The 17525-nt window shown below is 42.9% G+C and overlaps 1 protein-coding gene across 1 annotated transcript in view; it reads right to left on the bottom strand.

The window, feature by feature from the left end:
• Positions 1-2666: 2666 nt before the first annotated feature.
• The window catches only part of LOC135899766 (uncharacterized), a 77525-nt gene continuing 62666 nt past the window's right edge, over positions 2667-17525 (bottom strand). Inside the window, exon 5 of the mRNA XM_070539646.1 lies at positions 2667-2768. Coding sequence (XP_070395747.1) covers positions 2764-2768 — 5 coding nt within the window. The 3' untranslated portion in view covers positions 2667-2763. The remainder of the gene's footprint in view (positions 2769-17525) is intronic.

Here is a 17525-nt window from a genome sequence, read left to right as displayed (position 1 = left end):
ATTGAATGCGCGTTTCCGCGGTCATCGAGTGAGATGCGTTCATGTTTACTTGTGCACGCCTGACACTATGCTTGTTATTTAGTTAGTAGGTCTATGTTGACAACTTTATACCGCCCATAATACTGATATGCTTACTTCACATGGATAGCGGTCAACTAATTTGCTATCGCTACTTTCGCTGCTATCGCGAAGCAGGTTGATCGCAATTTGCTTCGCCATTCGCGCGGAAACTTCGGCTTTATTTTTTCTACTTTTCGTTGTGTTTTAGCCTAGTTATGGCGATGTTCTCATTTTCTTGGTCTAAAGCAAGCACCATTAATTCTTTAGCTTCACAGAAATATAGTTTTTAGAACTTAGCCACTGAAACAGTAAAAGTGCATTCCAATATTATAGGGCCTGTTGAAACATAATTTTAATGTGATTATTTAAAAAGAATACCAATGCGCAGGCCATAATTACATAGCGTGCAAAAGTCAAAATACATTTCCAAGAAAAGGTAAACCGACAAGAAGCCCGCCAAAAGAAGAATAAACATAAACAAAACTGAATATGTTAGAACAAACAAAATTTATGAGTGCAAAGCAAATATATTAAAGGAAATTGTGGGCCGGGATAGTTGGTAATTCATTTTAATCAATCTAATGGATGGATGACAGAAATAAGAAAAGAACACAGCGATTGTACCCGCCTATTGTCTGGTTTCTTCGTCTCTTAACGAGTTCTTGATAATGTACTGAGAAGTTTGAAGTGTCAAGTTTGCACTGCACTTCACCATATCTAGTTATGTTTACCGACGAAGAAATAAAGGGGCAATTTTACACAAAGGGCAAAGAAAACGATAGCATCTCACTTGAACTCTTTGAATGGTGTTCTAACGATACGTAGGAACGAACTGTTGGCTCAACGCAGCCCAAAAGGTCGCAGCTGCTGGGCAAAAGGAAAAGCTTTCTGGAAGCTACCATGCATCTTACAACGCGAGCACGACGAAGAATGGTGCCATTGACGGTGTATAGGCGTGACATCTGGATAGTGCACGAGATGAGACCAAGGGTTGTCATACTAGGCACTAGACAGCGCACAGTGAAATATGAGATAACGATAGCTTGACGCTTACTGGGCTTTCAACTCAGGCCAGTGCCTACGAACAGCAGCTCAGCTGGAACGATAGCGCAATGCTGACGGCCGCAGCGCATGGCAGAGCATCGCCTTTGGTCTATACCACCCAGCCGATAGAGCTTGGGTTTTTGTTGGTTTTGGTGCAGCGTTTACGGGGCGTACACACTGCTCTGCTGCCTTTGCACCCGAACACACTCCGTGTTTCTGAATACCTTCTAAACTACAGCACATGAACCGCGAATGCGCGGTCGGTAACAGAAACGCATGACGTGATCTACTTGTATGCGCCTGAATAAAATTGGCGTTACTACGAATTTGTTGGTCTGCGAGTACTTTCCAGAAAATAGTTCATGGTTATGGTTGGAATGAAAGGCCTCCAGGTGAAGAAACTCGGCCGATGCCATAGTCTGGCACAGGCATGGCATGGCAAGAACTTTGTGTCCAGAGAAACTAGGGCCCGAGGGAAAAGCCACCAGGCTAAGTCGGTGGCTCCGCCCACGTAGGCACCGCTAGGCCAAAGGCTTTCCCGATGTCGTAAGCTCTCCGGACGGCCAGATGTTGATCTTGGAGGACTTCGCTGGATGTGCGCCGACTCTAGTCCTCCTCACTGTTGAGATCCGAAGCTTTTTGGTTGAGGCACAGCCAGAACATATGATCAAATAGACACGGAGTGTGTCCACAACTTTTACATTCCGCGGGAAAATCCTGGTAAATTTTGTTAAGCACAAAAGGTGTGGGATAAGATTTAATTTGAACCATTCTTAATGTGACTGCCTGAGCTCGGTTGAGCTTCTGATGGGGGGGGGGAGGAAAAACCTCCTGCCGTCTCTATAGTGTGAGGCGATATCGTGAAAAGTAGCAAGTCTGGCACAGAGAACCTTTTTTTTCTTTTATTCCGCGGCCACGGAGCATGGTAGGCCAGCCAAAAGCTTCTTCATTCCAACCTTACAGCGATGGTAGCAGCTTCTTGGGCACGCGCCTGCTTGAGCACGGATGGTGTTCCTCCGAGAAAAAGTCGTCACAGAAGCACTGAGAGGAATATTTTTGACTACAGTAATACATTTCGCAACCATATATGGCAAACTTTAATTTTCACATGTTACAGTTATCAGTTGTGAGTGAAAATATATGCCTAAAAATAGTCTATTTTTATCCTTGCACCGTCAGATTCATCACCGATCCCCAAGAGTGGGTTGCGCTCACGTCACTAACATATAGCCCCAACAGCACAGCTCGGAGCTAATTCTAATTTCGCTATTCGAATACACGTAAAACTCAGGAAGGCTTTTTTGAGCCAACCGTTGACTGAAGTAAAAAAATTTGTTGCATTTTGGAGGAAAAGGTACATTGCAGGCAGCTCTAAGGGGGCATAATTTTCATTTAGGATTTCTACTTTAACAAAAATTCTGAAACGTTGCAAGTTTTAAAAATTGCTTCAAAGCCCATACGATAGCGAGGCGTGACGAAGACGCCATGAACAGACTCGGATGACTAAACTGGGCTGACGACGATGCAACAACCACGACGGCATCACAACGAGGAGCACATACCTAATGGTCCAAGCTATTAGGAAACCTGAGCCCTTGGGTTGGCGCGAGAGACGTGACGACAACGGTGGAGCAGGAAGGTATGGCTTTTCTCATGCCATCACGCTGCAGTAAATAGAAATACCGCTGTTCTGTGAAATACAGCTGTTAAAGTATGTAAATCAGACAAATTCGGGCTTCAATATCCAGCTTATTTGAAACTGTTACAATCTTTACAAGAGTTTTCTACGCCTGCTCACAATTAGTGGCATAAACATATATGCATGGGCATATATGAACTTACAGAGGCAGTTATAAGACTGTATTATTGTAGGCCTCTTTATATAAGGCTTTATATGCCGCAGGAAGGTCCAAATAACTCAATGTACTGCCGTATATGAATCTATATAAGCCCTTATATTTACTTACAAGGGTGCATATTAGCCAAATACTGCGAAATACGACTGTAAGTAAGGCCTTATATTGCCGTTTACGAGTGCAAGTATCACCCTATTGTCCATATTTAGGTGCAAGTGGGAATTCGTATTGCCACATAAGGCGTAGGTACGACTGCATTTGGTACTATATGTATGCAAATTCGGGATTAGTATTGCCAATAAGAGTGCTTAGAAGACCGTGTGTACACATATAAGTTTGTTAACTATGGCCATTTATCATCATCATTTATTGGACCCTTAAGGACCGTTTACAGGGTATTACACAAGGGGGGGGGGGAGGTCATAGATATACATACGTCAAAGATGTTACATCAAGAACGAATTGAAATAGCGCAGATTAAGAAATGCAGCAATACAAAATAGGAGTACAGGCAACTTCAAATGCAACAACACTTGGAATGAAAGGAGAGATTGTTCAATTGTAGTTTTCAAAATGTGAAAGCAACCGCTCTTTCAATTCTTCAGGATCATGCTCCCTGACAATTGCATCTGGGAGTGCATTCCATTCCTGGATTGCTGTGGGTAAAAATGATTTATTGAAGGCAGCAGTTGATCCATACAGGCGCTGTAAACTGAGTGAATTGAACAGGCGTCGTGCTGGTGGTAGAAGAAGTGATTCGCGCAGATGTTGAAAATGGTAGTACAGCTTGTGGAATAAGTATAGACGTGCTATCTTGCGTCGATAGACTAATGTGGGTAAATTGAGCGATGACTTAATACTACTGATACTAGTTTTGTGGTCATAATTTGAAGATATGAATCGAGCAACACGGTTCTGGACCGACTCTATTGCATTGATTAGGTATGTTTGATGTGGACACCAAATCGCGGAAGCGTATTCAAGTTTTGTTCGAACAAAAGTTTCGTATGCCAGTTTACGGACGGAAGGCGGTGACAACGATAATGTTCTTCTGATGAAGCCTAGTGTTTTAGAGCTGTCGGCGATCAGTTTCGTGATGTGTTCCGACCAGTTAAGATTGCTAGCGATTATGATACCGAGGTAGCGATAAGTTTGTACTTGCGAGATGTTGACTGTGCGTAATGAGTACTCATGGGTGATGTTAGTGTGCTTGCGGGAAATTTGAATAAATTTGCATTTAGAAATGTTAAGCTGCATCAACCATTTGGTACACCAGTTATCTATTAAGTGCAGGTCGTTCTGAAGAAGGGCCTGGTCAGACTCAGTAGAAATTCGACGATAAAGGACACAGTCGTCCGCGAAGAGGCGTATGGATAATGAAATACCACAAGGGAGGTCATTAATGTAGATCAGAAAGAGAAGGGGACCAAGGACTGATCCTTGTGGAACTCCAGAAAATACCTTGCTTGAGGCTGAAGAACATCCACCTATAACGGTGTACGGGAGGCGGTCGGTGAGGAAGCATTTAATCCAGGCTACAATTTGCGGGTGTAGGCTGAGAGAAGAGAGTTTGCAGATTAGTCGTAGATGGGGAACACGATCGAATGCCTTTGAGAAGTCTAAGAATATTACAACAGTTTGAAATAATGAATCTAGGTTTAAATGAAGCTCGGTGGTAAATTCAAAAAGTTGCGTTTCGCAAGAAAGACCAGACCTGAAGCCGTGTTGATTGGCGAAAAAGAATCCGTTGTTATCAAGGTGTAGGGCGACTTGGGAATAAATTATATGTTCCATGAGTTTGCACGCAATGCATGTTAAAGCGATGGGACGATAATTTGAAGGATCAGACCGGTTACCACTTTTGAATACTGGAACTACTCTGCTTACCTTCCAGTCATCTGGAAGCGCGCCTTCATTGAGGGATTGCGTAAAGATTATTTGTAGTAAACGACTTGATGGGATTACGGTTGCTTTGAGCACTTTAGCAGATATGTTATTGGGGCCGGGACTGCTTGATAATTTCAACTTTTCGATCAGCTTTACAATGCCTTCCGCCGTAACTGTAATGGGCAGCATCTGAGAAAATTTGGGATCAGAAAAGTTCGGAATGTTATGATGCGGTTCATGAGTGAATATCGAAGAAAAGTAAGAGTTCATAACATCAGGACGTTCGTCAGGCGACACATGCGAACCATCCGGGTTAGAAAGAGATATGTTGTGCGATTGATAGCTAGAAGGGGAAATCAGATTCCAGAATTTTTGTGGATTTTTGCTCATTATGTTAAGTAGATCTTGATGAAAGAATGTCTTTTTGGAGGTCTTCAAGAGGCTTGTATACTCTTTCAGACATGTGAAGTATTTTTCCCACCTGAGGGCTGAACTAGAATGCCTAGCTGTGCGAAAAAGACGTTTTTTCTTCCGGGATAGCTTAGTTAGGGCACTACTGAACCAGGGTTTGCCAGCGTCGCCACGAATGCATATGACTGGAATACAGGCTTCAATTAGTGCCAAGAGTTTGCGCTTGAATATTAACCAGTTTTGGTTGACAGTCCTGGAAGGAGCGAGCTGTTTAAAGGTGTGATAAAGATTCGTGAGTTCAGCGTTCATAGTAGTGAAATCTGCTTTGCTATAATCACGGATAACTTTAGTGGAAGGGTTACGGGGAGGCTTCGATACTGATAGGTTAAATAAAATTATATTGTGATCGCTGAGACCGGGAGCGCTAGACATTGAGTAGACCATTTCTGGGTGAGAAACAAAAACTAGATCAAGTGTGTTGTTGATCCTAGTTGGCGTATTTACTGTCTGAGTAAGGTTATACATAAGTACAAGATCGAGGAATTCTTTCGATTGGCCAGAAATAGCGTATAAAGTATCCCAGATTATATCAGGGTAATTGAAATCACCGCAGAGAATAACGTTGGCTCTAGGAAAGCGGTTGTGCAAACCGAGAAGGACAGTGTGTAGTTCTTTTACAAAGGAAATGTCACAGTCAGGCGCACGATAGCAAGCGATGAGTATGTTAGTGCTTCCAGGGAGAGATATGTTCACGCAGAGAATTTCGTGATGGCATTCAATATCGAGTGCAGAGGAAGGTAGGTTCGGATTCACGAGAACTAGAACACCACCGCCTTTCCATCCGACCCTGTCACGTCTGTGCACAGAAAATGGCATATTTGTCAGTAGCTCGTCGGATGAGATATCAGGGGTTAGCCATGTTTCTGTGAAAACAGCGATGTCAGTAAGGTTATCTTGAAGAATGGCTTCGACACGTTCCCTTTTAGGAAAGTAGCTGCGGATATCGGTAAGTAGAGCCGATGTTGTTTGGTCTGCTGGTGCGCTGACAGGGCGATGTACTGGCCGATCGATGGGCGTATATCGATAGCATACATGCTATACCTTATATAGGGAGATGTATAGGCACGCTCATTTGATAACATGCTTATTAATAAGTTTCCCTCAAAGAAAAAGGTGAAGTACATGAGAAGCGGAACTTTCTTGAAACTTCAATTTATGATTCACCTATAACGATGTTGAGTGCGTATCAATTCTCGAATCATTTCAGTTATACTGTATTCATATCATTTGATGTATCATGTATTCATGTATCAATAAAAGAATCAATTGCCGCCTTTTTATATGGCCTCGTTTTATTAGAGGAATTATAACAGTGCTGAGTTGTCATAACAGGCTTCTGTAGCCCAACAGTTTACTTGGACATCAGAATGGTGCGCAGTGGCTGGAAGAAAGTAATAGCATTAGAAATGTTATTCTATTAAGCAGCAAAAATGTATATATTGTAATTAGTCGCATTGGACACGTGCACTATCAGAACGTAGCAGGCAAGTTCTCCTGGTTAAGTCTATTTGCTACCAGCACCACTTTCAAGGCGTCTTCATCGATCTGAATTGCATTAGTCACTTTAATAATGCATCGACCTTGTAAAGGTTCCCTAAGTTACATTGACACCATGAAACTACTTCTTAATTGGCTCACAAATTCTTACATAAGCACTAAAACAATTGAAGCAGTCATATTTGATAGGTTGTCACCGTGGTATGATACATCACACAATCAACAAATTTTTAAATTCGATCATGGTAACTTTTCCTGTCAGAACGGCTGACAGTGTTCCATGCTGCGAATTTTTCCGGGGGATTCATTTCGGCCAAAAAGCACGTCCCTTTGGTCCTACGGGCTATGGCAGCCAGATTCCTTCGATTTTTGGGCGCATCTGTACCACCTCCTCTTTTATTCTGTCAGCTTCAGCGTGTTTTCTGGCCCTATCGAGCTGTCGCTTTTCTCGTGCTGAGGCGATACAAGGAGTGCGTGGCGTTGAGAAAAGAAAGCGAGGGACGGGTGTGCTTTCACTTGTACGAGCAGTCGTTTGAACATGGTTAGGTGCGGGCCAAAAGGAGTCGCGCGTTCACGTATGCGGTGGCAGCGCGTTGTCGACCGTAGTAGTAGCAAGCGCAATGCGCTTAAGCGGGCTCTCCGTCGTCGGCCGAAATCATCAGACTATTTTCTACAAGAATCCTCGAGCCGACGTCCTTGCACAAGGAACGGTCGATGGACAATTTTGTGGTCCGCAGAGATATTTTTGCCTTGTTTGCGTTTATTTGTATTAGGGTATTGTGTGCCTGTTCCTGCCACCTCGAATGTGACGTAAATTATTAAGCCGTTGTCTAAAGGAGTACTAAGGCCTTTATTTTCCGATTTTTCATTTTTTCATCCAAATGAAGGGGTCGAATCGCCAGAATACAAAAAATACTGAAAAATCTCAAATTGCCTTAAATAATTTACAGTGATAGATTGTCTACGACGCACTTTTGGTAACGCTTCCAAGAAAGTATTTTCCTACATCGGGTCTCGCAAGGACTAGCAGCATAACAAATTACCAGACTAGCAGGAGTTCCAAGGCCTTGCAATGTCCGGTGAGTGTTATGTTCTCCCCAGAAATTCACCTCATGGAAACGAGAGCAAATTTGTTTATTCACAAAGGTATACATCACTGAAAATTCTTTGGGGTTGTCTCTTTCTCGTCAGTGCGTTTTCAAGAGTTTGAAAGTATAACCCATTCATTGGAGGGCACCTTTCTAGGTTATCTGCGATCATGTTTCTCGCGGCAATGTTTATTCTCTCTCTCTCTTTATTTTCTAGTTTTGCAATATATTTCACATTAACTTCTTGTATTCGTTAATCTCTTTGCTGTCATGCATTTCACCCTGTTTGTTTCTTTATTTATTCATTTGTGTGCTTCATGCCCTCCTGAAGTAACGAAGATTTTGTTGTGCATAGCTCTGTGGAGCCTTAAATCCTAATCGTCGGCATCGTCACCGCACGTGCGTGAAAAATGGGTCGACCATTAAAGGGCCCCTCTCCGTGCCCTATAGCAAGTTTTGGCTATATATTGGAAGTTGTGACGAGCCCTCGAAGGAGCATTCTGCAGCAAGGATTTTTCAAATCGGCTCGTTGATAACCCAGATAGAAATACTTCAGTGCCTCGAACTCTCGATTTCAGGAGGCGAGCCCCACTGCCAATAGAGACACTCGCTCCACTTGCCCCGTCTAGCCTCCGCAAGCGAAATTCCTTCCCTGCATTCTCCCATACCGGTCCTCGAGGATCGCGTGACGGATACGTCACGGCACCCACCTTTTTTTTTTCCTCGGTTTCTTTCTTTCTTTTTTTTTTGCTGGGCGATGCACTTTCAGTGATGTGGTGGTTGTCTGGTTGCTCGCTGTGCAGGATAACACCATACTAGCGGTATAAGTCAGTGCTACACGGACACAGAGGCAGACAAGCGAATCCCAGAGCGTGAGCGAGCGCTGGAAGACGGTAGAAAATGGCATCGTTTCGGTGTCAGCGCGCACAACTGCACGACATGGGAGCAAGCAGATGAAACAGAAGTACATCTCTCTTGCTGCGGTGCGAAGTAAAATAAAAACAGACATTGGATATTTGTGTTTTACTATTTCTCTATACTTTCATTCATCTATCGATGCAACAGATTACACAAATAACTGATGTTGCCTTGAATAATTCTCGACATCACGAGTTAGTAAGAGTGACATCACATCAAAGGCACGCGTACGTAGGCGCACTAGCACATATTCACCCTTTTCACGGCGGTCTCGTAGGCACTGTCATGTTTGATCATGTGGCGACGCGTTCTTTGCTTGCCTCAGCTGCCTCCTCTGCCTCTGGGTATAGAATGGATGTGCATGACGCCGGTGCTGCTCTGCGAACCTTTGTATCTGGTGGATGTAGTAGATGGTGACGGGGTGGACGACACGCGAAGCTTTGGCTACTGCTTCAAATGACATGTAAGCGCTTTTGGAGCTCTTTAGTCTTCATCCAAACGGCGCGTGCAATGTATGTGGTGCTTCTAATAGAAGCAGGAGATAAAAAAACGTGTTCCAAGCTATCCTAACTTTCCGTTTACGAATCCAATCAGTAGCAGTGCGCTTAGCTCCTCGTTCATAGCAAGTAATTTTAAGCAGCAGCTTGTCATGTTTCTGAATAAGTTCCCTGGGCGGTCAGTATCTGATCGTTTCTTTTCTGCCTGATCGCGAGCGGGTGTGCTTAATTGCGCTAGATTAGTTCTTGCTTCACACAAGTCTTGTAACATAGATATTCTGTAAATTCTAATTGCTTGAGCAAATGCGTATTATCGCTAGTCACTAGCTTACTGTGTGGACCGTTACGAAACGTTCAGCTCCAAACATCAGTGTGGTATTGGTGCCGTCACCATCACCCATGATTCGACGAATTGGCGCATTTATTCAAGTGTGCGCCCGTTCACTCATTCTTGATACGTTGGCGATAGAGTGGGTGATAAGTTGACCGTAAGTTGGGGTGGATGTGTGTCGATAACATGGGAGAAACGTACTATACGCCAAGAAGCTGCGCCGCTCACTTTGTCACTGTTTAACGAGCGGCACTCTCGCGTGCAGTCGTTCCGAGGCTGAAGTCCTTTCCTTGGAGGTTTGCGCTATTACGATAGTGGATGAGTGAATTCTTGTTTACCCTTGAGGGAAGCCCTGCATTGCGAAGAGCCGGCAACACAGGCTGTCCTCGTGTGGCAGTGGTTCGTCAGTTTGCACACACACATTCATTTCATTGCTTAATATGTCAGTAACAACTTTTGCAGTGGCTGCACACGTCTTCACTCCACCGCTCCATATTTTGCAGCATGAATAAAGCACAGTGCGTTAACGAAAACCCAGTTGTAGTTCCTAAAGCTGTTCGCGCAGAAGCAGGGCAGAAGAGGTAACGGTTCCGTATTCTCGAGCTTTCGCTAAGGGAATGTGCAGTTCGAGGCCGCAAGCGCAATCTCACTTCCCTAGAAAAAACGGCTTCGCAAAAATGGTCAATACGTCATCCCTCCGGCTTGGAGCACGCCGCCCGCATGGAGAAGAACAAATGGCGGTCGGTTTGAAATTTCAGCTCTTTCCGCGGCGTGTAGCGATGTAAAACTTTGCAGATATTATTATTGTTATCGCACATTGTATGCTCTGCACTTGTTAGCTCAAAATGGCGAGGCCTGGTGAGGGGCCCATTGAAGGAGGCACGTTTGTTACGCGCCAGTATAGCATTTACTGTGCAGCAGACGAAAACGTGAAATGGTAGTCGAAGGCGTCTCACATCCGTAGCATAACAGCGGGCACCGTGGCTGCGAATTATAGGCGAAATCGCTTTGATAGCTGACTGCACATATATTGTATATTGTATATTGCAGAACTGAACATCCCAGATTATTCTGCTGATGACACATGCATGTTGCTTTAATCATCCACGGAAATGTGCACAATTTGGGCAAAGCTGCCTATTAGTAATCAATGGCATACGGCCTTGGATGTGTTTTACCAGACGTTCAAATATCACAGCGCATTATTATAACAAATATGACCATATTAGAGGCCCATATAGAGACATAATAAAATGCGGGCAAATATAAGCATATCTGGCAAACACGGGTCATATAAGCGGCTTAATTTACACTCTTCATATATGGGCATATCATTAATTAAGTAGATATGGGCATACACAGCAAATATGACTCCCTATGCTTCGTATATTAACATATCGAGCTATTTGTCTATATGCTCATATGTGGGTTTTTAATATCAACCCAGATATAACACTTTCCTAAGCTATATATTGATGTGTAAACAATATTTCTGCGCCTAAATGCCTGATTGCTAGGAGTTCGCACAATAGTATTATCATGCCGTAAGCCAGTACAAAAGACATTTGTAAGACAGATGTAAGACAGTAAGACAGTGGCAAACTTTGTAGATGAGTTCCAAATTTTTTTAAATATTGCAATATTCAACTATTTCTGTAAACATTGTTGACAGCCTAAAGAACAATCTGTTTTCAGGGGTCCTATAACCTAAAACTATTTCGATATGCTATCATTCCAATCTCCTGACGTCAAGTTTGAGTAACCGCCAACGCAAGCATCAGGTTGTGACCCGCAGGGTTTTCTGAAGAGACCAATAAAAAGCTGGGCTCATTTATAGGAGGTCACTTTCGTTTGGTTTAAAACGAATAACATTGCCTATACTGAGCGGCTTGTCTTACGTTAACACGAGGCGATGAACACGTTCAAGTGGAGAGGGTTTCCATGGGGCTGAGCCAGTACACTGACAATCGATAAGTGTATGAAGAGGGTGGTGACGGTGTCTGCGATTGGTTCCCTTTCCCTTAGTAAGCTTGCGGTGGCTGGTGGAAAATGGCGGCGGCATGCAACGGAAGGTTAAAAATGATGCTTAACGGACCCTCGGCAAAAAAACAGTGGGCAGAGCGAGGTCGTAAAAGTGCCAAAAGTGCTCAAAAACATTACACGGTCACGCGAAAAGTTTTATTAAACGCAAATAAACCCATACCCTCCATCAGCTGCCAGTAGCCCGTGTCTGAGCGTTCGGCGGCGGCCATCTTTTATTCCTTTCGGAACGGAGAAGCCTGCGGCTATTCAGAAAAAAGAATGCAGTTTTGTTCGTCATTTAAAATGCATCTTTAATGCGTACACGTCACTTCGACGCGGTGAGTTTTTGCGGTTCTGTGACGTCACGTGACACGCAGGTGAAGTGGGTGCAGCCCGAAAACTTTTGATCATTAGCCGAAATCTAATGGCGTGAAGGCGTTGAATCAGAAAAGCTATTTTTTTTTCTTTCGCTCAGAGCAATCATGCATAATCAGTGTGTATACGTCATATCAGATGGGGAGCCATCGCGGTTTTTGTGGGGTCGCGTGACAGACAGATAAAGTGGGGGTGGTCCAAAAAAGTTTTGACCAATTGCGGAGGGCTGATTGCAGAATTGGAATAGATAAGTTTGGAATAACTTTACGTTCTGCGCCCAAGCAGTCACTATATTTTCACCTTGTCTTTCAAATGCTGGAAACATAAATTCGGCGAATTAACTGCTACAAAACAACTATTTATCCATTTCCTACGTATTGAGGAAGTAGCCCCAGGGTTAAAGCTTCTTAAATTGGAGTAGTTGCTGCGTCCCATACCTAAAACTCTTTAAATTTCGCAAATGCAATGAAAATCCTCAAGTATAAATTTATATCTTAAGATCCCTCCAGAGCTAGTGAATAGATTATTTCAAGAAGCCATAGTGCAGATATGACACGGAGCACACCACCGAACAGTATTACTAATATATTACCTGAGTCAAGAAAAAAACTATACTAATAGTAAGGTATCACAATATGCTTTCCGTGCTAATATTAATATAGTAAGTACAACTGCCTCATTATTACACGCACACGAATTTCAAACCTTGGAACGAAGTCCTTTATTGAATTAGTTCTCTTTTTCTGTAGCAGTATCCCCTTTAAGATAAGTAGCTCTGTATCAGGTTTTATTGTGATAGCAATCATAGAGAGGCTCCACATGCATTTCTGCCGTCGCCATGATGGTCCGTATAAAGTCCAACGGCGATAACACAGTCGTCTCGTGCCCTACGCTGTATGTGCTATGGCCACAGACAGCAGTGTCTGATTCTCGCCCGTGCGAAATGAAGGTAAGCGGGTAGGAAGCGCGCAGTCTTCCGTTGCGCTAGGTACCGGGAGGGAGGAAAGGGAAAGGGGGGTGGCGTTCTACTCTGCTGCAGCTGCGTATGTCGCGGTGGCGCGCGATCGTATATAGACAGCACTCTGCGTTGGGGGCACAGTCAATTTGCGTCGATGGATCGTAGGTTCCTCAGTGCTATGTGTTCTCGTTTGCTGTGCACGTCGACGTCATGTTTGCAAATAGTTAACAAGCGAATGTCTACAAGTTCATACCGCCGAGAAATGTACTAGCCTTATTTCGTACGGCTGTCTGCTAATTTGCTATCGCATTCGATGCTTCGCCTTTCGGGAGAAACTGCGACTGCTTTATTAGTATTTCAGAAAAGGCATTATTCGCTGTTTGCAAATACGAAACAGTGGAGCTATAACTTTCACGTTTAAAACAAAATGTTGGATTTTTCAATTGCAGCTCTCCTTCGTTCCTTAATTCGTTCTTCGTTAATTTTACATTCCTCCACTTCACCCTCCCAGGGACATCCATCCTCGTGCTCAGTGTTTCTTAGCTTAGAACGACAGAAAGCTGAGCTACTTGGTAAGGATTCATTATGCAAAAAAGAGGTGAAGCGTGCAGACAGGACACAATAGTAGAGAAGTGGAAAACATGTAAGCTGTAGCAGCGGCTATAGCGCGAAATTCACCACGTAATGCATGCCTTTCCTAAATCATGGCTGCAAGGTCTTAGTACTGTTATTCAAATGGTTTGTTTTCTCAGGGTTACGTCCGGTATTTTGCAAAAATTACAGCGCATCCCATCTGTAAGCCCTATCACTCCAGTTTGGCGGATGCATATCAAAAGTGCTTTCAGGAATTTCGTAATTCCTAGATTATCATGCAGTAGTGTCATATGGTTGTTTACATGTTTATTGCTACTTGGCACAACCAGTTGTGGTATTTCTCCTTCATATCATGCGGCAAATTGAGATAACAAATGTGAGTTTAATCTGGGCTGCCGTTGTAGCGATGACACTGAACCAAAACATGCCGCTGATGACAGCTTCGTATGTGCATAAATGTTTCACGCTGCATGAGATTTACCAAAGATAAACTTACATATGTGTCAATTCCTCGTCCGAATTTTGGAGGCCACTTGATGCGCCTTTATTACAAAGCCTATGCACGGCGTGCTTCATGCATATCCGTACTTGAGGTGCTTTCTGGGACTATGCGCGCTTTAATATAAAGGAAATGCTTCTGAAAGAACTATGTAGATCGCTACTCTATACTTTGTCGCCAAGCATTGAATACGACAGTAACGGTTCAGGTAATAGGAATTAATAGGACGATCCGCAGATTTTAGCCATTTCTTTTGCACCTAACTCATTAGTGCATGGCGGCGGGCTCTATTATTGAACTCTGCCTTCTACAAGATATTTGTTTTTTTATAGATATATACGCAACTTAGTTTTTGTAATCATCAGCATTGTGTGTTGCGGTGTGCGACGACCGACATTTTCGGTGCTCGTAGCCGCCAACCTCTGCGTGGAACTATTCGTGCCCCACTTCATTTCCTGTACGAATTTTTTTTTACTTGCACGAAAAATCAAAATCCATTATTGGCCATAAACCAAGACTCAAATTTTCTTTTAACTAATTAATTAACGTCGCATGGTGATATTGCTGAATTATGGCAGGCAAGTTCGTAAAGCCTATCAACCTAAATAAATACCGAGGATTGCACTAATTTGGATATATGCGCTGTGATGTAATGGAAATATATTGTAATGTAAATTTGAAACCTAGTGCAATTTTGTTCCACTAACGTTTTTAACAGAACGCAATTTTATATGCAGTACCACATAAAAATAAACTTATATATTTATACGTAAACACAAACTTATATAAGCCAATATATTTAGTTGTACAATATAGAAATTAGTAAAAATATCGGACCCTGAGCATTCGCCTCAAGTGAGTACGCCTTCCAAACAGATCACTTGCATCACGTAAGTTGCAATATATGGCCTAAAGTGCTTAGGTAGAAACATGTTGTGAAATTTTGCAAATAATTCAAACATTTGACAATTGGACAAGAGGTGCCCCTTGTTTCGAATAACCTGTCCGAGGGACTCGAATTGCGTTAGCTAACAAAGCTGATTTCTAAAATTTCAGCATAATATAAAGAAAGTACAAGAGAAACGGCCGGTGTAAATGTAGGATTACCGCAAATGCAGTTGGGAGATGTTGTAGGGCCTAGCTTTAACACGGTGTTGTAGTGTTGTAGTGTTGACTTGTTGCTTAACGAAAATGCTAATTCGAGGACTGTTACGTCATAGAGTGGCGCCCGAATTTTTCATTGCGTCTTCATGCGCGTCATTGTGCAGCTGGCATGGGGGCTATTTTCGAGATTACGAGAGAAATTTCGAGTGATCATGGTTTCCACGTAATGCAGGAGCAACTCAGCATGAATGAATCTAATGCTGCAATGACGAGCTGTAATTAGCACCGTTGCCGTATAGCTAACAACTATCGCTTTGTGTTTTTCAGCCTCAACATCCGACGCTTGTGTAAGGCTGATCTCTCCGAATGACTGCTCCGAACTCATCTCATGACTGATCCCTCCGAACGCATCCGACTGACGACGTTTCTGCAATACTTTTGCAGGTTCTTCTGCAGTGCCTTGGCTTGACGCATGCCCACTGCATAGCGTTGAAGATACAATGGACGAGTCACTGTAAATTTCACCGCTACAGGCCAGAAGCTATAATCTGCCCCCTGACTGGCTTTTCTAGCGTACTCCAGATCGCCAAACCGTCCTTGTGCCTGACTTGCCAAGCAACGTCGCCGAGGCGCCCTCCGATGCTTTAAATATGGAGTGCTGGGCGTTCTTCTGCTTACTCGGCAGCAGGAGTGGCGGAGTGCATGCATCCGACTGACGCTGTTTCTGCAATACTTTTGCAGGTTGGTGAAATATTTACAAACATAGCTGCTTATATTCTCGCTCTCATGCTGCTCCTTCTTCTGCTGCTGCTGGCTTAACTTTTGCCCGGCGCCTACTTTCGCTCATATTTATTTATTTATTTTATTTATTTATACAATACTGCAGGGCCAAACGGAGGCCCAAGCTGGAGGGGTAGAACACATAAATATTTACATATGTATATACAGGTGCACTGAAGGAAGTTGCCTTCCTTCAGTGTACCTTCTCTTAATTTTATCAGTCGACGCTTTCAGTTTCGTTTTCTTCGGATACTACAATATCTTGCATTGCTTTTGTATTTTATTTTCATGTATATATATATATATATATATATATATATATATATATATATATATATATATATATATATATATATATATACATATATATATAGGAAAATAAACTGCAAAAGCAATGCAAGATATTTTATTATCCGAAGAAAACGACAATGAAAGCGACGACTAATAAAATTAAGAGAAGGTACACTGAAGGAAGGCAACTTGACAAACATTAGAACAGTATCACACGCATATATGAGCACTTGCAACCACTATCGAAAGCGGCAAAAAAAAGAACAAGTACCAGAAGTTGAACGAGGGACCATTGCAAATACTGAAAATAATAGAATAAGCAAGATGTGTAAAGTATCAAACAAAATTCACGTGTAAAAAAAAAGAAAACAGGAACAAGGCTTCCCGACATGTCAATACCTCTAGTATTAAAGACACAAGAGTTCAATAGAATCGGTGTTTATCAATTGTGATAATTGCACGCTGTTCCAATCTGTTGGCATTGTGGCAATCTGTTGGCAATATTGTGTGTATTTGTCATTTCAGTTTTCTGAACGATATCGAGCATCCTGAATCCTTACGGTAATGGCGCCTGCGGCAAATGCAACGATGTTCTAAATGAGGATGAACCTGGTTTGGCATGCAGTGACTCCTCAATCTCCTATCATCTTCGTGGCGCCTGCTCCGGCACCTCTGAGAACACATTCAAGTTGAGGCGTAATTAGAATAAGGAGACATCGCGATGTCCTTCATGTAAAAAAAACCAAGCAAGCGCTTCAGCACCGAAGGAAAATGATGAACCGATAGCTTCCATGTTCATCGAAATCAGCAGGAAACTCGATGAACTTCTGCGCTTGAAGCAAACTGTCAGTGACATAGAGGAATCGGTACAGCTGCCACATAGCAAGTATAACACTATTCTTGAGGCCGTTGCCAGACATTATACTGACATCAAGGCTCTCGGGAGTAGAGTGACCAAACTCGAAAAACTAGACACTAAAATGGCTACTTGCTGTGTCTGCCGCAGTCAGTGATCTTCAATATCACGGTCGTAAACTAAATCTGCAAATTCATGGCATTAAACAAGAAAAGAATGAAAATCTAAGGGATAAAACCAACTCTCTGGCATCAAAATTGAAATTAGGTTCTCTGACTGAACATACTGTCACCTCGGTTCACAGGCTTTCGTCGCATAATGGCAGGGAACCAGGCGTTATTATCCATTTTTCGATTAAGGAAACTGGATATTGTTGGCTTGTTAAAAGAAAGTGCCT

Source organism: Dermacentor albipictus, chromosome 5 (assembly GCF_038994185.2).
Source record: "Dermacentor albipictus isolate Rhodes 1998 colony chromosome 5, USDA_Dalb.pri_finalv2, whole genome shotgun sequence".
Classification (NCBI taxonomy): domain Eukaryota; kingdom Metazoa; phylum Arthropoda; class Arachnida; order Ixodida; family Ixodidae; genus Dermacentor; species Dermacentor albipictus.
The sequence above is the reverse complement of the archived record's forward strand: the minus strand, read 5'-3'. Positions and strand labels throughout refer to the sequence as shown.